This window comes from Psittacula echo (assembly GCF_963264785.1).
Source record: "Psittacula echo genome assembly, chromosome: 3".
NCBI lineage: Eukaryota > Metazoa > Chordata > Aves > Psittaciformes > Psittacidae > Psittacula > Psittacula echo.
In genome coordinates this window covers 20,737,153-20,757,858 of record NC_137736.1, presented here as the reverse complement: position 1 = coordinate 20,757,858, position 20,706 = coordinate 20,737,153, and the positions used below count along the sequence as shown (strand labels likewise).

At 39.3% G+C, this 20,706-nt stretch overlaps 1 protein-coding gene across 2 annotated transcripts in view; it reads left to right on the top strand.

Annotated features, from left to right (window-relative positions):
• The window catches only part of DCBLD2 (discoidin, CUB and LCCL domain containing 2), a 42,808-nt gene extending 28,769 nt beyond the window's left edge, over window positions 1-14,039 (top strand). Inside the window, exons 8-15 of one of the 2 annotated variants that reach the window (XM_080613789.1) lie at window positions 2,475-2,690; window positions 4,278-4,375; window positions 7,115-7,262; window positions 7,658-7,828; window positions 9,264-9,357; window positions 9,723-9,772; window positions 11,445-11,582; window positions 12,794-14,039. In XM_080613789.1, coding sequence (XP_080469915.1) covers window positions 2,475-2,690; window positions 4,278-4,375; window positions 7,115-7,262; window positions 7,658-7,828; window positions 9,264-9,357; window positions 9,723-9,772; window positions 11,445-11,582; window positions 12,794-13,236 — 1,358 coding nt within the window. In that variant the 3' untranslated portion in view covers window positions 13,237-14,039. Of the gene's footprint in view, window positions 1-2,474; window positions 2,691-4,250; window positions 4,376-7,114; window positions 7,263-7,657; window positions 7,829-9,263; window positions 9,358-9,722; window positions 9,773-11,444; window positions 11,583-12,793 lie in introns of both variants that reach the window. The other variant, XM_080613788.1, reaches the window with a different exon arrangement.
• Window positions 14,040-20,706: the final 6,667 nt, after the last annotated feature.

Below are 20,706 nucleotides of genomic sequence, written 5' to 3'. Positions count from 1 at the left end.
TTGTATGTTGATACTTTCATACAAATTTTGTGAGTAGAAATAAGTAAGTGTGCAGGTGTTTTATTTCTTAATTTTTGCTCGTTAGACTTTTTTCCCTGCATTCTTCACTAATGTGTATTTTTAATTACTTCCTCATTTTGATGATTAATCATCTCTACATATATATTTACACACATTGATATATAAATTAAACCTTGCTTATCTGCAGAAAGAGATCCGTTCAGGTTATGTTCCTCTCTTATAGTCTGGTTTAAAGTGACTCCTATACTTTAAACATATTGCTAAATCCCATAAAAATAAAGCATACTGTTAATCCCAAAATGATTCCTCAACTTTTTCCATCCCCTTTTACTTTTTCTCTTCCCATACTATTGCAGCTGAAAGCTATGAGATAGATTACTTATCTCTTGCTCAGGAAGGGCATCTCTTGGGCCTTGCTCTGTGTGTAAGTTGTGTTCCTTCTTGACCACCATGTTTTTTCTGAAATATGTACCAGGTTGCTGATTGGTATAACAAGTGTTTTTAGGGCTTTCTTAGGGCTTTACTGCTTTTCATGTTTTTACTTTCTAGCAATTTCCCTGGTTTATAAATAAATTAGCTGTAGTTTTATAAATGAAAGGTAGCTTTTCTGTAAGTCACTTCTAACATCCATTCAAAGATGGCATTTAAAGTATTGTGAAATCAGTGGCCTTTCCTTAGTTTCTTTAACTAACAATATAAAAAAACCTTAATAAAATAATTCTGTCTGTTTTCTGTAAGAATAAAGAGCAAAACAAAAAAGAAAGGGGGGAGAGGAGTCATACATATACTCTTCAAAAGTAAACAAATACTTTTCCTAATATAGAAATAAAAGAGATGCTGAATGGGGATATAGAAGCAGGAATCTGATGGGCAGGAGTGTTTGGAGATGGAAATGTATACAAACAAGACATAATGTTGAAGTAATTTCTCTCCCAGACCCCTGTAAGAGCTGGAAGAAGGAATTGCATGTCTGGTGACCTTATGCATGGAGAATATTAAACACAGTGGTCAAGGTTTGTCTTTCAGAATGTGATCTGATAGTGTATATAAAAGGAAGTAAATGGCCTGGATATATGAAGAGCTAGGATAAAATGCTGAGCTAGACTATCTGGATTTCAGTCACACATTTGAAAAATTGAGTAAGACAGAGATGAGGTGCAGGTCTAGATTAAAATTTGTGTGTATTTGGGTGGCCTGGGAGTTTGCTGAAGGAGAAAAAGGATTCCATATTATGTTCAAATGAGGTTTATCAGATCGTGGTGGTAAGTTACTCATGTGATTCTTCTGTAGCAGTTGATTTCATGACTTGGTATAAAATAGAGGAGTGTGTTATTAATGCTAGAGGTGTGGTCAGTGCAAAGGAAGATGAAAGTTTGTACAGGAAAACTTGGCGGACTTTGAGACTTGAGTAATAGAAATTAATTTAAGAACTGCAGGACAAAAAGTATAAAGTTGGGTATGTAGAGACTGGCATTTCTGCTTCAAACTGGCAGCATGTTAGGTAGAAATGACAGATGAGGGAAAGGATTTGGCTAGTGAAGTGCTAATGTAATTGTGTGCTGTAGCAGGTGATGTCCAGTAGAGACAACAAACTATTAATGCCATCACACAGGATATTGGCAAGGCTTTGTCTGGGATCGAGGTCTGCCACCTGTGCTTCCTTTGAGGCATGAGCACTTGACCTTGATGCAGAGCAGGGCTGCAGGGGCCACCTGAAGGGGTGGGGGAGCTAACAGCAAAGGGGAAACCATGTTTGGTTGGTTGTTCAGGCAGGCGTGCTGAAGGCAAAGATTGCTCTCTGGTGATATGTCTGGGGAATACACGTGTGAGGAGAAGACTGTTGTCACTACAGAACAAGATTTTAGCAAAAAGAAAATGGGATATCAAATAGCCACAAGGAAGTTTAGCCAGGAATTTAGGAGATATTTTTTAGCCATCAGCAGAACGTGACATGGGAAGAAACTTTCAGTAAGAATGGTGACAAAAAAATACAACTGATTTCAAGGATGTGTTTGAGCTCAAGGCCAGGATTATGACATGGCTTCCTACATGCTATGATGTATTGTTCAAAGTAACATTGTGATACCAAGAAGTTCTGTGACACAAAAAAGGAATGATCAAGTAGTCTGTTTCCCATCCCTTTGTCAACCATACATGCTTCTAAACTGTGACAGCTCCCCCAAAGCTTCTTGTGTAGTGCTCTATGTGGGTGGTAACTGAGAGAATATACACATGCTCTTGAGTAGACATAAATCATAGAACAGTCATGACCCCAAGTTTGGTTCCAGCATCATTGTTAGAAACCAGAAAACTGTGTGTTTTGTTGGTAGTGTTATTATGGAATAAACTAAGATGGCAGTTTAATATTTGCATGTAAAGTCTTAAACTCCAAGCAGGTAAAATCATTGAGTAACTTGAATTTTCATTTTGAATCCTCTTTTTCTCTTGCTCAGGTTGCTATGGGACACTGGGTATGGAATCTGGAGTAATCCCTGACTCCCAGATCACAGCATCATCTGTTCTTGAGTGGCCTGACCAAACAGGACGAATGAACATCTGGAAACCTGAAAATGCCAGACTAAAAAGGGTTGGTCCTCCTTGGGCTGCTTTTATCAGTGATGAACATCAGTGGTTGCAGATTGACTTGAATAAAGAAAAGAGAATAACAGGTAACTGAATCTGATCTGGCTTTTAAGCAGCATTCAAAGAGTTTGGTTACTGACATCTTTTTTTCTAGTGCTTGGTCTTAGATAAACTCCAGGTGATGTTTAATTATAATTACAGCAAAGTTGGTTCCATGTCCTAGCTAATACACTGGAGCCTGGAGTTGAACAGATGGAGTTTCATAGTAGAAAACACCTCTTCCATCAGAATTTTTTGAAGTGTTTCCTGTGGTTTTACTGGATCCTTGATGCTTCACCTGCTGACTGTCTCCTTGGAGGTGCGAATCCGTATCTAGTCAATCCACTGGTACCTTTGATGCAGGTGTACTGCCTTATGTTTCTAGGTTTTCTGTACTGCCCAGCATGGCTGTAGTGAATCCAACAGTGGAACAGGAGCAGTTGCAGTGCAATGTGAGATAGCAGCAGAGTGAACTGGGTGACAGGTTCCCTGTCACCTCCTTGCCTGAAGTGGAATTTGGACTGAGAGCTGGGGATGGTGAGCACCTCAGCAGTCTATTGTGCTTTCCCTCAGCAAATGGACTAAACAGTGCAGACTGATACAGCCAGAGTCTGGGTTAGGCTCTGCTCCTTCACAGCGATTGTGGTAGACCATGACTGTAGGAGAGACAGCTGGAGGTGTTGTTTCCCAAATCTGCTCTGGATGGTTTGCTTCACATTTTGGGAGTTGAGTAAGCTCATGGTTTCCTATTCCTGTTGATGACAATGTGGTCCATGGTGAGTAATGAAGCACTAGGCATTTATGTTTTAGGTTTAACCTCAGGGGGAGCCTTAAGTAGTGGCAGTGCAGCTATTGTATCTTCTGTGTTGCCATTAGCGTTTTCTGTTTTAATTGTCTAGAGGTGATTCACTGTTGTTAATGGGCACGTTTGCAGTCTGACTTTAATATAAAGTGACTTTAGGTAGAGTGCTTCATACAGTCCCAGGCTTTAAGACTATTGTGAAACATCCTCCTTTGATCAGTTTGTCTCTTTCTCAAATGCATGAGTTGGTCTCTAAGCTCAGCTGCACACTGTGCTATTAGCAGCTTGGCTTCCTGTCATTAAGCAATTCGGGTTCACCAGCAGCCTTTGTTGTTACCTCCCTGGGGACTGTTTGGATTTTACATTACTCCTCTAATTCCTGTACTAATAAGCTTTTACAAAACAGCTTTCCTGTGTGAGTCGTTGTGCAGTGCTTTTGTGTGGGCTTTAGAAAGCTATGGTTCTTTCAGTGGTGCTTTGTGGTTGGCAGTACAAAAGCAGGAGCAGTACTGGAGACAGGAAGTGGGCCATGGTCAAATGAGTAGGCTCTTTGTATCAAGAAATAGGGGAAAAGTGCTTAGCAAGGTTGTTTCATGAGAACTGAAATATAAAAGTAAGTAAAATGACTATTAAGTTTTAGTCACTGTAGAAATTTCAGACCCTGGCACTTTGGATAAACTTTTTGAAATGTAACTGGGCCAGTGGAGATTTCAAGTGTGTAGCTCTGGATTCAAAAGCTGGTTATTATTAATTTTTACAAGCTGGTACCAGTTTTTTGTCTAATGGAGCACCTTCATTTTCACAGGTATTATAACTACTGGATCAACCTTAGCAGAGTACTACTATTATGTCTCAGCGTACAGAATTCTGTACAGTGATGATGGGCAGAAATGGACAGTGTACAGAGAACCTGGCATGGATAAAGATAAGGTAAAAATACCACACACTTTCTAGGTATGTTCTATGGAGATTTCACAATTGTAAATAAGACTAATTCTGGTATGGTGAGGAAATGTTAAATAACTTCCTTTTCCATATAATTTTGAATTATAAATGGCATCTATATAGAAGAAAATATGTAAATATGTAAGAATTTGAACAGTCCTGAAATTCAGAAATTATTTTTATTAGTATTTGGGCATGAGAATATTCTGTACAAGCAACATCTGTTGTCAGTGGTAGGCTGACTGGTAGCGTGTCCCTTTTAATAATAATCAGATTTCTTTCAAAAGAGGTTGTATATTTTAAAATCAAGGCTTACTTTCTTATCCTCTTGTGGTTACAGAATGTTAGGGGCTGTATAATTTTCTGTCTTCTATCAGTCTTGCTTTTTGACCCAACCTGACAAAAATTTTTTCTTGTATAATAGAACAGCCCTTGCAGAGCTGAGTTTTCTTAAGAAATGGAATGGCGTGTTCAGATTGCAACTGCTTTGCCACATAGAAAAACTACTGGCAAGATAATCTTATCTTCTCTGTGTTTACAATTTTGCAGTATTTAATAGTAAAAATGAGAAGATTAATGTCTCATGTGGTCTTCCCCATGGTTTGGGGCAGATTTTCTTGAACAGATGGAGAGGTTTCTTGGTAATCTGACTGGAACTTGAACTTCCTTCTTTTTCTTAAAATTCTTGGATGTAATTTACCTTACTTCCATAGGCCTGACATACAACATACATGTAATGGTAACCTAGTAACTTTTCAGAAACTGGGCTGAAGCTGGTAGCTCTTAAGCTGTACTTAACTTTTCTTCCCTTTGCTGTGCATTAGAATGTTTCAAGGTATAGGATGTAGCATCCTATGGTGAAGTGAAAGGTTGAAGTATCTTCTTGTTTGTTACATTAAGAGGTTTTTGAACCCTGAACTTAACCACAGTAGGAAGCTTTCCTGAGAGCAGGAGTCTTCACTGTTGGGGCTGGTTTGCCTCGAACCTGCATGTGAACTAACAAGACTTAGTATGAAGTATTCAAGGGGAAAAAAACCCCAAAACTCAAACCAAACAGTCCAGGTCTTTTGTTAGTTTTGGAGTGCCCTCTTCTGACTGTAAAATAAAATCTCAGCTTCAGCTTGTGAGCCACCCAGATCTATTGAGGCTTCTTGTTTAGTTTCATTATTTTCTTAGAAAACCTCTGCAGCTGTTGCCTTTTAGGCTTTTTTTTATTATTTGAAGTTCATGAAATGAAACACATTGTGGAGCCTGAAATTGCAGGCAAAAGCTCTTCTTTGCACTGTTTGTAGTGTTAGGTACAACACATGAAGAACCAACCATACATACCCAGTAAGTGCCAGCTGTAGTCAAATGGCAGGAAAAAAGGTTCAGTCTGATTGCTGTCTTAGGCTTCAAAATAGTGGATTTTTTCTCTGTCTGACTTCCTTTGAGTCTTAAGTAATTGCACACCACACCAACCAGAAGGTGCTATTCCCTGTTTTTTTGAAAGATACTTGAAATTCCTAACATTGTGCAGGAGACCAGAAGCTTATCCAAGGTTTTCCTGTAGTCCTCTTTGTTACAGAAGCATGTCAGTACTCAAGAAAAGTTTTTCTTAAAATTTTCATATATAAGAAAAAGAATAAAATGCTTGAATTGGGGAAAAGCGACAAAACAAAGCTGCAGTGTTGGAAAAGTTTTGTTTGACAGCACAGAGGCAAACAGGAGAGAGTTTGATCATAAATGTGATTTCTCATGTGTTGAGCTCAGAAGCAAACTTCTTTTATGCAAAAAAAATTAAATGAACAAAAAATATCAAGCTGCAGGTAAAACTAAGTTACTATTGTAACACTTGACATCAAAAGCTTGACTAATAAAAGGCTGGAGTAAAGAACTGCTTTACTGTTACTTTCTTGAAAATTGCTGTTATTTAGGGGAAAAGTGGCTCTAAATTGGAACCTGTTCTTCCATGGACACACAAACTGACTGCTTTGTATTCTTCATTTATTTCCAAAACAACCCCAATAGACTTGTCCCTGCATTCAGTCTGCCTTTGCTCACTGCTAGTAAGTGTATTTAAGAACACTAAGCTTAAATTCAGAGTGGAACAAGTATCATAGAACAGTTTGGGCTGGAAGGGACCTTAAAAGATTACCTAGTTCCAACCCCCTTGCCATGAGCAGGTGCACCTTCCACTAGACCAGGCTGCTTAAAGCCCCATCCAGCCGGACCTTAAACACAATGTAAATTGTAAATCTGTGCTTGTAAATCTGCACTGCAGTAGGCTGGGAAAGAATGGAGACTAAATACCTTAAAGGCAAATACCTTGTGTTTGCCTACCTAGATTTTTAGTATCATGAATGGGTCAGCAGTTAGTCTGATAGTGCTGCATTTGTATGTATTGATACATACAAATGAAAACACTGGTTACTAATATCAGATGTAGAATCTCCAATACACTCAGACATGAAGTACTACATTTAAATTACCAAATGATTTATTTTTCCATGCCTAACTAAACTGAGGTATGTGCCTATTTGATCAGTCGGTGCTTGAAAACAATGCCTGTGGAAGGAGAAACCAAAATTCTTAGGCGTAAGCAGCAGTAATGGGGTGTGTGTGTTTTCTGAGAATGGAGACATCGTGTATGTCAGGGAGCCCAGGCATGAGCTATTGCAGTTGTGTAACATTATGTTTGTCTCTTTTTCTTTTTTTTTTTTTTTTCTTTTCTTTCTTTTCTAGGTATTTCAGGGGAACACTGAATTGTACCAGGAAGTTCGCAACAATTTCATTCCACCCATTATTGCACGTTTTTTTAGGATTAGCCCCTTAAAATGGCACCAGAAAATTGCAATGAAAGTAGAACTACTAGGATGTCAGTTTAGTATAGGTAAGGTGACTGAAAACCTTTCAATTGTGCAAGACAAGCAGTGAAATAATTTGGCAAATATGATATTGGGGGTATATTTTAATGAGGAAAAAAGTACATCTTAGCTGCATAATTCTTTTGTAACTGACACCTCTGAATTTCTTCCAAAATCATTACACTTAACCTGGAAAATACCTGGTTCAGGTGTAAACTAGGTAATTTAGAAAATTGATGTTTCAAAAGACACCAGTCACTTGCTTTCCATGTCACTGATTCACATGGGGGATGGGGTTCCTCATTGTATAACATGAACAAAAACCTTTAAAGCAAACTGTTGCAGCTGTCTTCTCCTGAAAAGGAAACATGGAAAACTAGCAATTCTAACCACTTTTTTATAAAACTCTTTTCTTCTAAAGGCCGTGCTCCTAAAATCACCCTGCCACCTCCACCTCAGAACAAGAATGACAACAAAAACAGTGAGATCAGTGATGACATCAGTAATTCAGTGAAGACTTTGTTGCAGACAGATAAAACAACTTTCACACCTGAAATAAAAAACACCACAGTGACTCCAAGTGTAACCAAAGGTATCCACAGTTCAGCAGTAGAAGTGTTTGGGAACTCCTTACAGTACCCTAGCATGTATTAAGTGTGCTTTCTGAATTTATATTTTCTCAACACTTAATAGATGATAACAAGTTTTCAGTCTTTTCTTTTTAATAATTACCAGTTTTAAATACACCTGTGATAAAAAACAAACAGTTGCATACTGTATGCAGAAACAAAACTAGTCTAAGTCATTGGCCTGGTTTCAGCTGGTATGGTTAATTTTCTTTCTAGTAGCTGGTATGGTGCTGTGCTTTGGATCTGAGAACAGTGTTGGTAACACAATATTTTAGTTTTTGCTAAGTAGCACTTACCTTGATCAAGGACTTTTCAGTCTCTGATGCTCTGCCACTGAGGAGGAGCACAAGAAGCTGGAAGGGAGCAGAGCCAGGACAGCTGACCCGAACTAGCTAAGAACCATCTATACCATAGAACATGACCAGTATAGAAACTGTGGGGAGTTGGCTGGTAGGTTCTGATTGCTCCTTATGGGCTGGGCATTGGTCAGCAGGTGATGAGCAATTACACTATGCATCACTTGTGTTTCTTGGGTTTTATTTCTCGCATTTTGTTGTTTCCCTTTTCATTACAATTATTATAATAATAGTAGTAATTTAAATTATTAAGTTTTTCTTATCTCAACCCATGGGTTTTACTTTCCACCGATTCTCTTCTCCATCCCACCAGGCAGGGAGTAAGTGGCTGTGGGGAGCTAATTATAAGCTGGGATTAAACCACAACAGTCATACTAAATATATAAATTCTGTCTTTCAAAACTCGTTCAAACCAAGTTCAGCTTTTAACTGCTGAATAAATTTTGTCAGGAGAAGTGGCGACTCGGAGTTAATCAGTTGTAACTGTTTCATTATTTAATTTGTTAAATTCTTAGGACAAAACACTTGACATAGCTAATATTTTATGGAGCATGAAATTCGAAAAACACCATCTAGCAGCACCTTTTTTATTATCAAAGAAAACGGTCAGAAAAGGGAGCAAGAGCAGGCATTGGTGACATGTCCTTTAGATGGCAGGGGACAGGCAGACCCAGCATGGGCTGCTTGTGACTATCTGTTAAGGTACTGTAGTGTTTACTTCTTATAGGAGGTTCAAACTTCAGCAGTTGCTCTTGATTTTCCTTGTTAATAATAAAATATATTGTTTTAACACAAACCCCTCACTTATAGCAGAATGTGTTGATTTTGATGACAAACCTTGCGAAAATAGCAGCTGTAAAAGAGCTAGATGCTAATGACATTTCCACTGTGGGAGCATCCAGCAGGATAGCTTAGCTGGGGGAATCTGGTGCAATGGATGCTGTACATGAAAACTATGTGCTTTACCCAAATAATGTGCAAATTAAACACTGATTTATGAGAAGCTCTTCTGTCTGACACCACTTAATTTAATGGCTTTCAGATGTGGCATTGGCAGCAGTTCTGGTTCCAGTGCTGGTGATGGTCTTCACTACTCTGATTCTTATCTTAGTTTGTGCGTGGCATTGGAGAAACCGGTAAATGACAAGATTAATGAAAGTGCTTTAAATGAATGTTAGCATGGTGCGGGGAATGCAGTGCTGCATGTATTGCTGTGGGAGCTACGCGGTCTGCGCTTGTGGAAGGAGTTTGTTCAGAACTGTATTCTCTGTGACTCGCAAGGGCAGTGAAAATAGCTTTTTGTAATGTTCTCCTTACAAGTGCTTTTACTGAAAACTGGTTTCTCCAGTAGCAGCACTGGTGATGGCAAGACAGGTTACTGGTTCTTCTGTGTTAAATCTGAGGACCAGCTACAGCCAAGGTGATAGTTGCTGAGTGTTAATTAATGCACCTTCTGAAAAATACATGAGCTAAAACACCTCCTTTTCCTTCTTCTTCACAGCAAGAAAAAAACTGAGGGCACTTATGATCTACCTTACTGGGATCGTGCAGGTAACAAAACGGTTTTCTGAAATCCTTTGCATTTTTTGTTTGATATGTATTTCAGATTGCAGCAACACTGACAACTTCCACTAGCAGAAGCTTCTCTAATGCTTATTGATGTAGGCCTAGTAAGCACTGAATTGCTATTCTGGACAGACTGAACTGCTTCAATTCTCTGGATTATTATTACTTTTCCCAGAAATAGAAAAATGCTTTGTCTCCTGCTAGAGCTTACAGCTTCAGATCTCCTTTAGGAAACAAACTACAGAACCTTTTAATCACACACGTGAGGGGAAAAGTAATTTATGAGAATGTCTTTCTACATTTGATAATCATGTATTTCGTACTTTTTTTGTTCTGGGAAAAAACCTTTCATCTTAGTGTATAAGGTCTCCCAAGTTTTGTCTGTCTCCATTGCCCTATGAAGCAATGTGTTAGGTTCCAATGTGGGGTTGTCTGCAACGCCTTCTATGCATATCTTCTATCCTCCTCTCTTGTGCTCCATTAACTTGAGATCAGACAATTCCACCAAGCAGTACTTAGCAAGAGTCCTGAAAATGCTTCTGCTACATACAGCTTGAAGGGCTGCTGCAGCACTTGGGGTTGTACTGTCTGTATGACCAGACTACACTTCCCTGTCCTCATGATGAAAGTTTCCCCATAAGTGTGCTTGCTCACTGCAGTTTTAAGCAGGCCTCATCCTTTAGATGAGAAAGTTTTTAATGACCTTATTTTTATTTATGACATGTCTGTTTCTGATAGGTCACAACATTGTTGTCTTAGAATAATAGACTCAAAGTATCTTGTATTTAAGTCACAATGATGGACATGCCAGGTTTTTTTCCTATTTGCTTAAATTTAAATGTTCAGGATGGAGATCTGCTTAAAAGCAAATCTGGCAAAATCCACTGTCACAATAATGTTGCTGAGCTTCTCTGTGGAACCTCTGTCTGTCCCCTCCAATTGGGTACCTCAAATTTTGTTAAACAGTGTTCTGCAGTTTTGAATCTCCCATTTCTTGGGTTTTACCTACAGGATAGTCTCTTACGGCTAGAATGAAATATGTTAATGGACAGCAAAACTAGAGTGGCTCTGGCTGCTGGGGGGAGAGATGAGGGAACCTAACACAACCACCACTCCCTCCCTTCTCTCAAGGAAACATTCATGACCACAGTCACACCTTTTTGTTTCCACTGAAGTTAAAATCCTTTTTATTCAGATTTTTGCAAATATTCATTCATCAACTTTTTGACAACGTGAGTTAAGAACAGGACATTAATAGCGAGAAGCCACATTAATTAAATGTACTCTTGAGGTTGTAACTGAGATTTATCGAAAATTTTATGTAAATATTCATTGGAATAATGGCTGACTTTAGTATTTGCTGTGTTGTATTTTATGAGTTTATTAATGTGATGAGTAGCTCCAGCACTGCTGCTAACGGACGTTGGGGAGTAGGCTTACTAGACTGCAGCAGTTCTACAGGCATTTGAAGGGCGAGCAGTCAAGCAGGCTGTTTGGGTGAGAGTAATGGTGTCACCTCAGAAAATGTTAAAATATACCTTGTAACCTGGGTTTATGCAAATACTGGTAATTGCTGTAAAAATATTTTAGTAGCTTAAAATACAGTATATATGCAGGCCTGGGTGTTGGTTTTGTTTTTTTTTTAATCCCTGTGAAGGATGGTGGAAAGGAATGAAGCAGTTTCTCCCAAGCAAGTCAGCAGAACATGAAGAAACGCCTGTACGCTACAGCAGCAGTGAAATAAGTCACCTAAGACCAAGAGAAGTCCCAGCGATGCTGCAAACAGAGTCTGCAGGTACATTTTACTGGTTTTGCAGGCCAGGAAACAAATAACTAACTAGAAATGCTAAAAAATGTCAGAAACTGGCTATATTTAATTATTTCCCGTTTGTTTGGGGAAACAGAGGAAAAATGAGTAGTTCTGTTGGTAAGCACACTTAAAATGCAGGCTTTTTCAAAGCTGTTCTCTGAGTATCAAATAAGAATGGATTAATTGACTTGAAGTGTTGTAAATAACATTTTCTCAAGTTAATGCAGTAATTTTACCTGTATTTGTTCTTAAGCCCCATAAAGGGTTGAAGGATATTTTTCATGCACTGAAAGCAATTTCACCTCATCATTTTTATGCACACATACGAAATGTGGCACTTGGTTCCCTACACTGACTGTATGGCTTATGTAATTCTTTTGATCTAGAAAAGGAGGAGTTCCTTATAATGGCATGTGCCCTTCCCCTGTTGAACCAGTCATTAGGAGAAGATGACTGACACTGCCATTGTTCTGTGCTTACATGCTGATGGTGGCAGTGCTCAGACATGCAGGAGTTACGGCTTCATGGCAGGGAGAATTACACAGAATCACAGAATAGTTGAGGTTGGAAAGGACCTTAAGATCATCTTAAGGTTCAACCCCCTGCCATGGGCAGGGACACCTCACACTAAACCATGTCACCCAGGACTCCATCCAACCTGGCCTTGAATACCACCAGGGATGGAGCACTCACAACTTCCTTGGGCAACCCATTCCAGCGCCTCACCACCCTTGCAGTAAAGAATTTCTTCTTTATATCCAATCTAAACTTCTCCTGTTGTAAGTTTGAACCTGTTACCCCTTGTCCTACCGCTACAGTCCCTAATGAAGAGTTCATTCCTCTTTCTGCCTGATCTCTGTTTTTACCCAGCTAGCAGGTTTCTCACTTTTCTTCAAAAAACTGACTTTGTTTTGAAGCAGATTTACAGCATGGGAAATTGCAGCTCACAAGGGAAGAAGTGTAAACCTGAGAAACTGGGATATTGCGGCTGTCCCCAGTGGCTTTATCTATTGGGTGAAATGATTCCTTTTTTCCGAAGCAGTTGCCACTGCAGACAGACAGATCACTGACTGGATCTAAGATAACAATGTCTGTGATCCTACTGACTGATAGGTTGTATTTAATGTGATGTCACTGCAAAAAAATAATTACTTTAAGTGTGTTTTTATTTTGTTTTGCTGGGGCTTGCAACACAGAGTATGCTCAGCCACTGGTAGGGGGACTTGTTGGCACGCTTCATCAGAGATCCACCTTTAAACCAGAGGAAGGAAAAGAAGCAAGTTATGCTGATTTGGACCCTTACAGTTCACCCATCCAAGAAGTTTATCATGCTTATGCTGAACCACTACCTATAACTGGACCAGAATATGCAACTCCCATTATCATGGACATGTCCAGTCATCCTAACGTACCTCTTGGCATTCCTTCCATTTCCACCTTCAAAACAGCAGAGAATCAAGCGCCTCCACTGGTTGGAACTTGCAATAAACTCTTATCTAGGACAGACAGCACATCCTCAGCACAGGTGCTGTATGATACACCCAAGGGGCAACCAGTGCCAGGTACCACTGATGAATTGGTGTACCAGGTACCACAGAGTGTGGCCCATGCCATTGGGAGTAAGGATGAACTCAGTTAGCTCGTGAGTAAGGTAGAATGATGGCTTGTTTTTAGAAGCCAGTTCCATAAAGCTGACAGTTACATTTTTTAATTGCATTGTTTTGATTTTGTTAAGTCTTACTACAATGCTGAACCAAAAGATGTGATATTCAAGGTCAGGAAAGCCGGTAATCCTGCCTTTCCTGAAGCTGTACATATAATTAATAGCTTGTCTCCTGTAAAACCATGGACAGTTTTATTACTACTGTACAATTGTCTGTCAGACATGAGAGAAGAACTCTTCAAGATTAGCTTCAGTAATTCATAGATGTGAATTATAAATTGGGAGAAACAGTTTAAAGTACAAAAGCCAATAATTTCTTGCTAATGGTACTGTGGAGGGGCAAGGGAGTGATGGGACCAAAACCTAAAGCTTCTAACTTTCTAAGAGCTATATGTAAGCACTGTAGTGTCTAAAATTCATCTTGCTTTATTTAATGTCTGCACAACTTTGGACTTCAACAATTACTGTCAGGACCGATGGCAAAAATCCTATTAACTTCATGGCATAACAGGGGTTTGATTCTGAACTAAGTTATTTCAGCTTTTGTTCACAGCATTAGGAATCATCAACCATGTGTTCCTCAGAAGGTTCCCACCATTTTCGTTCACCTTCCAGAACTAGAACCTGCTGCCTCTACAATCTGTTTTCTGCCTCATCTCCTTAAGCCCCTCAGTCTTGTTCCTTCCCAGGGAGCCAGGGGACGTAAAACCATGCAAGCAAACTGCATGGCAACTACTTTTACATTTCTCTGTACTAAGTAAAGGCTACTCTGAATAGTGTCTGCCTCGAATTTATGCTTCCCTGAGGGTCAGTGTGACAGAGGTGTTCGGAGTGACCAAATTCATAAAGGTCCTCTCTGTCCCCCAATCCGCCTGCGCCAGAGTATCTGTTGCTGTGTGTTAAGATGTGAGCTTATATACAAAGAAAGATATGTATATAGTTTTGTGAGTGCTTAAGGAAGCACACAAATATTCAAATGGTGCACAGTTTGTGTTGTCACACAAACATTTAGCACACATGGTACGTTTTAGCACAACTGAAAAACTTCAGCCTTAGGTCTTGTCTTATGATTATTCTTATTAGAAGTATAAAAGATTCCAAAACCTTTACAAGAGAACCAGTATTGTTCCAAAGAGTGCCTGTCCATTTCAAAAGCAGTACATGGAATTTGTATCCTTTGAATATTCTCTGCTATGAAAACTTTGGGGTCAGTCTTCTATTTGGGATAACTAGTTTTAGCTGGGTAATAATGAAAAGAAAACAATTTGAATGTTGTATTTGCCATTTTTTATCTTGTTAGAAACAAAGCACAGCTTTTGAACCTAAGTAGCAGGAAAAAAACCCACCATAAAAATGCTTTATTTTTATTGTAACAGCACAGTTGGGAGGATGCTGAATTAATTTATACATGCGAAACCCCCTACCTACACATCAGCCCAGTTTTATGGACTTCAGTGATTACTCTTTGTTTCTGTACAGTAATTCAAGTCAGCCTTACTTAACACCCTGGGTCCTTAAATCAGATGGAGAAGAATCAAATCAAAACTCAGCTACTGTTCAAGAAGGCTGCCACCATTGTCTTACATCAGTACGGTATCCTACCTTATCACTTAAAGATTTGGTTGCATAGGAGCTATATGCAAACTCAGTAATCCAAAATTACTTGTGGCCTGTTATTAACAGCTAGAATGTGTTACTACATACTCTGTGCTGCCTTAAAGCCTAATTCTACAATTCTTTGATCATTCTCATTCATTGAGAATTATTTTCTGTTTGTTTAGAATTGGGTGTCTTAAGCCTAAATGTGAATGTAAGTAAGGGTGGTATATAGGACCCATTCATGAAAAAGCAATTCCTTCCTAGGAATTCATATTTTGATGATAGCACAACTTTTTCTGCTTGATAGTGCTAGTCTGCGATCTTTCTTTGTAGTCTTGCCTAAACAGGTAAGTAAGTGTTCTTGTCCATCAGAAGCAACTACGACTTTGAAATTATCTGAGCTGATTTTATTTGAAAGGTGTGACATACTTATTCCATTCAAGTTAAGAAAGCATTGCATTTTCAAACTGCACCAGGCTTAGGAATGTTAATCTACCATAAAAATAAATGGATGTGTTTAAGTCAGTAAATAAATAGTGCTCTTGGATTTAGTATTTTCTGTAGGCCAAGTACAGTAGAACTGTGGATATACTGTAGGCTAAGATGGTGTCAGAATTAAACAGTTTCTCTACAGGGGCTTATTTTATGAACAACCATAATGCAGTTTCATTATCTGGGCAGCATGAGCTGATAACAGGAATGGGTGTTCTTAAGAATTTAAGTCCCTTTTTTGAAATAAATTGGTCACAAGCTTTGCTCCCTGCTGTCAGCTTTGAAAATGTTACCTGCTAGGGTTAACCACATTTGAATGTGTAATGGTTGGGTTTAAAATATATGCCACAAACTGTAAACACTGGTTCCCAAATGTAAGTTGTATGACACATTTCAGATTAGAATTCTCCTGTGTACAATACAAGCAGAGGTGCATTTAATGGGTCTCTTTTTTACATGTGAAGACATATGGATATCAAATGTATGTCAATCTTGTTTGGCTTGAGTATTCTCCCAGAATGTATGTTCTTACCTCAGCATGTATTGTAGTTGCTCAGTATTTGTATATGTTGCTAGAACTTAGACTGTATAAATAGTGAGGGGGTTTTATATGTATGTTAAAAAGTATTTTAAATAAATTGTACATATGTATTACTTGGGATGTTCGCATTTAACACCCACCCTGTATCTTTTGTATTTTGGAAATGCAAGGATAATTTATGAGTTGCCATATTACAACAGGGTTTATGCCCTGCCCCCAGGAGCGACCTTATACCATTTCCTGGCAGCCATCCACAGAGGACGGGCTAGTCCCTGCTTCATCTCCCTGAGGGTTAAAAGCAATAAACTGACACTTATCAGAGCCCTCCTCAGAGCTGTAGTCTGCTGCAGTGGCAAGTGGTATTGACAGGAAAGAGCTTCCCTGGCATTGCCTGCTGCAAGCGGAATGTCAGGTCTGGACTGCTGTGTGACAAAAGGCTGAGGCACAGCACAGGCAGCTGCCCTCTTGTCAATGTAATGAGAAAGTTGGGCTCCTGTCCAACATAACCCATTGCTTAGGTGCAGGGATTTCCCTACCCCCCAGTCAGCACAGCACCGGTAGAGGGATTGCCAGCTGATTCTTCAACAGACCAGGGCTACTTCCCAGTTACTAAAAAGCTGCTTTTGCTTGCAAAGCTTTCCCCTGCTTGATCTTAATTCTAGTACTGCTAAATGGCTTAGTCCTCTGCTTGTCAAACAAGCTTGTCAAACAAATGTAACATTACAAGCAGACATGTCCAGAAAATGTGTGCCAGTGTGCCTGCAAGCATCCCTGCTTTAGCTGACCAGTGTTCCAGATGGACTGTTGTCAAGTGGGACAGCCAGCTGCGTAACACACAGCACTTGCTGCTTTCTTATCTGTTTCTGCATCTTGCTAAACATATATTGTGAGTGAAATGCAACTTTGCTGAAATAGTGCTGCTTGGGCTGGCCACCTTTGTTTTCCACATCATAGGTGAGGGAAGGGAGTTAAAAACCAGCTGAAGCAAAACTGTCTAGATTTCTGAAAATCTTTCAAAAGCAGGAACCACCCTTCTTTAACACACCTTAGTGTGCATAGAAGTCTCCTGCCATACTATTTTTTATTACTTTCTCACAGATTCTGTACAAAAATAGTGAAAGACCATGAGAAATGCCTAAGTTAAAAGGAGAAGTATTCTGTTCACTACACAAATAGCACATTATTTCTACAAAGAAAAGATTCCTGTTAATAAATGAAATTTGTCCTTCACCCATAAAAGTAAGTGTTCAGCATTTGTACTGTTTTTGTTCTATTCTGATGAAAACATAACATACCTACTTACACTTGTAGTAAACTCTCTTCTCCAGTACTGGGCTATCACAGCTATCTCATCACAAGCTGGAAGAAACTTCTGCTGCTCTACTAAGACACGTCAGATGTCTCTGTGCATTAAGACTTCAAAGAAATGCATACTTAGAATGGGTGATGCTGACCTGTGAGGACACTAGCACTAGGGAATTTTACCATATACAATAGTCCAGTGAAAGTCAGCTTTGGAAATTCTCTTTGCAAACTTTTCCTTAGGTAATCTTAAAACAATTATGGATAGTGTAATCAAATATGCCATGGTTCAACTTTGACAGATGCACAACAATCACTTGCATGAAATCAAATCATCAGTAACCAAATTCTGATTTTAAAATGACATATAAAGCTTGAAGCTGGTGTCAGTTTTCAGCACAGCCAGAAGTTTATACCAAAAACTGTCTCTGCTGTCATGTAAAATGAAAAGAAACACTATTGTTTTGCATATGACACTGGAAGAAAGATATGTACTTACATTCACATTTAAATGGCAGAAGACTAGAACAGCTTTTAAGTGTAGTGTCTGCATGCTGAACGTACCTAGAGTAACTACACAAATGGCTTGATGGTCAAATTACAGTAGAATCACAGTCCACCTTAATAGTGTTATGATTCTTCTGGCTTTTTTACCTTTGTAAGTAGCTTTAAGCAAGACAAAAGTCCAAAAAAGTCAGGATGCAATTGAAGGGGAAAGTGGAAGTCCACAGGTCAGGTTTCACACTAATACAATGCCACAATATATAAAAATTATTTATAGACTATCATAGAATCTTACATTATTTTTGCAGTTCACTTGCCTTGCTCCTGAACATGCTGCAGCTTCACAGGGTTTTGGCAACAACGGTCAGAGTGCCAGTGCCAGAATCCATTTTGCTCCTTCATATGAACTATTCTAGTACTTCAGTCTTTCTGAAACAAAGGAAAAAAAAAAAAAAAGTTGGATTTTACTAGTAAAACAGAATCCACGCTTTATGTATCAAACATCTGATGCACATATTAACCAGCTGATACAAAAGCATGGGCAGCTAATTAAAATATTCCCTTTCAGTCACAGAAGTAGGTCTATCTCAGGCCATTCTGTAGGTTTATTTTATAACCTCTCAAAATTAGATTCAAAAATACGGTCTGTATTGCTGTGCCTTCAGGAACTGTGTGAAGATGATTTTTTGTCTGTATCAAAAAAAACCCCAAAGGCAGCCTTGTAACTGAAAACAATGCTTTGTCACTTTACCCACCTCTGAGGCAGACCATACAACTTACTTACTTACATGTTTAAATGCTGTAATTATTATAAGGAGAAATTGCCAAAAAGTAGGATCTGGTAATCAAATTAAGCTAATGCTCTTGCAAGGAAGAATGGTCAGGCTTTTGTTTTAATATCTCACCTGGAAAGCAGGATGCCCAGCAGCACAACTGCCTACTACTGCTGTGGCTTACTGGTACTTCCACAGTTAGTAGTGACCCATTCTCTGTGTCTGAAAGCTGCCAGGATCCTGTTGTAGCATCTCCAGGCACACGGAACAGAAGATGGGCTGTGCCACACTGCCTGGTCACCTTCCAGCACCGAAACACGCACTTGGCACCACCACACCCTCACTCAGGGAATCATACAAAAGGTTTCATTTCCTACCACAAAGAGCTTCAGCAGTATAAAACCCACTACCAGTAATCAGTGGAAGTTCTTGCACCAGTGATTACTTCATTTCACATTGTCGTGGTTTAAGCCCAGGCCGTAAATTAGAACCACGCAGTCTACTTCTCCCCCCTGCTCCTGGAGGGATGGGGAGGAGAATCGAAAGAATGCAACTCCCATGGGTTGAGACAAGAACAGTTTAATAACTAAGGTATAACACAAATCACTACTGCTGCCACCAATAATAATAATGATAAAGGAAATAACAAGGGAAAAGAATACAACACCTCACGACCTGTTGACCGATAACTCGCTCCCCACCCAGCAGTGATCCAGCCCTTCTGGGTAACTCTCAGTTCTACACCCTGGGCATGACGTGCTGTGGTATGGAATACCTCTTTGGCTAGTTTGGGTCAGGTGTCCTGTCCCTGCTTCCTCCTGGCTTCCCCTCCTCCTCCCTGGCAGAGCATGAGACTCACAAAATCCCTGGTCAGACCAAACATTGGTGTTATCAGCTCTGCTCCCAGGCCAAAAGTAAAAAACACAGCGCTGCACCATCTACTAAGAAGGAGAAAAAATGACTGCTACCGCTGAAACAGGACACACATCAAGAAAAAGAACAACTTTCAGCATTCATCTTACACTGCCTCTTCAACACTGGGAATTACTTGGGAATTATGGTTGCTACAAGTTCTTGCATTTTTTTTTTCTGTTGTACCAGTAGAAGCACCGCTGCTGCTGTACAGAATATTATAACACAGGTGGTAGTTCTCCCTGTAGAGGAGAAACCACCTGTGGATGGAGCTTTTGTGTGGAAAAACTGTTGACTGATGGAAGTATTTTGCTGTGAAAGGACATTAGCTCTTAACATGTAAGATACCAAGATCTAATACATACAAACTATTCTCCAAGTATAAACACTTCAAAGAATGAAAACTAGAGCATGTGGAGAATTAGAGCTATTATTTCCTAGAAAGTAGCTGAGGTTTTTGTTTTCCCAGAAATCCCTGACTATGCTGAGAAAGCAAACTGGACACCTGAGCTGTTTCTCAGCATGAGCAGTTGTGAGTCCACATTATTTTACTTACATGGTATACATACTCATGTATATCATGTTTCTCATGAATCTGCTCAGAAGAGGAGAGCAGGTGCAAAAAGGTTCAGTGGAACAACTGTCACAGTGCACAGATTGACATTAATAGCTTTGAAAAGCTGGTCACGGTCCCTGGCCTGTCAATGACCACAAGATTTCACAGGCCTGTTTCCAGTGGAGGTTTGTAAGATGTAATTGTTTAAAGGGTAAACCTCATTTAAACGGTTAAATGACATTCCTTAGTTGCCAAAGTCATGTAAAGCTATCTGGTTTGCATTTCATGAACTGAAGAGACAAGAGGTTTTGATGGCAATTATTAGGAACAAATAAGGAATGGCTACAAAGAAAACAGAGCAGAGGGAATTTCAAATAATGAGGACCTTTAACATAGCAGGTTTTGCAGTTTAAAAAGATCAAAAGGCAGACAATTTTCACACATACCTCTAAGAGCCAATAAAGTAATTAAGAACCTGATGCAAATAAACCCAAAAGGGCAGTAATATTTTATACTCCCTCATACTTCAAAGGAAGCAAAAACTGAACCTTCCTTTTAACAATCATCTCTGCCCATAATGAACTCGATGTAAAGGAAAGATGAAAATTGGACAAACCACTGAAAAAACTCCTCAGTACAAGTAAAAGACCTCAAAACTGGTGTAGACCTTCCTACAGAACACACTATAAAGAAATTGACCAGAAAAAACAAGAACAAAGGCCTTTTACAATTATCTATGATTATTTGCATTTCAAATTCTAACATTC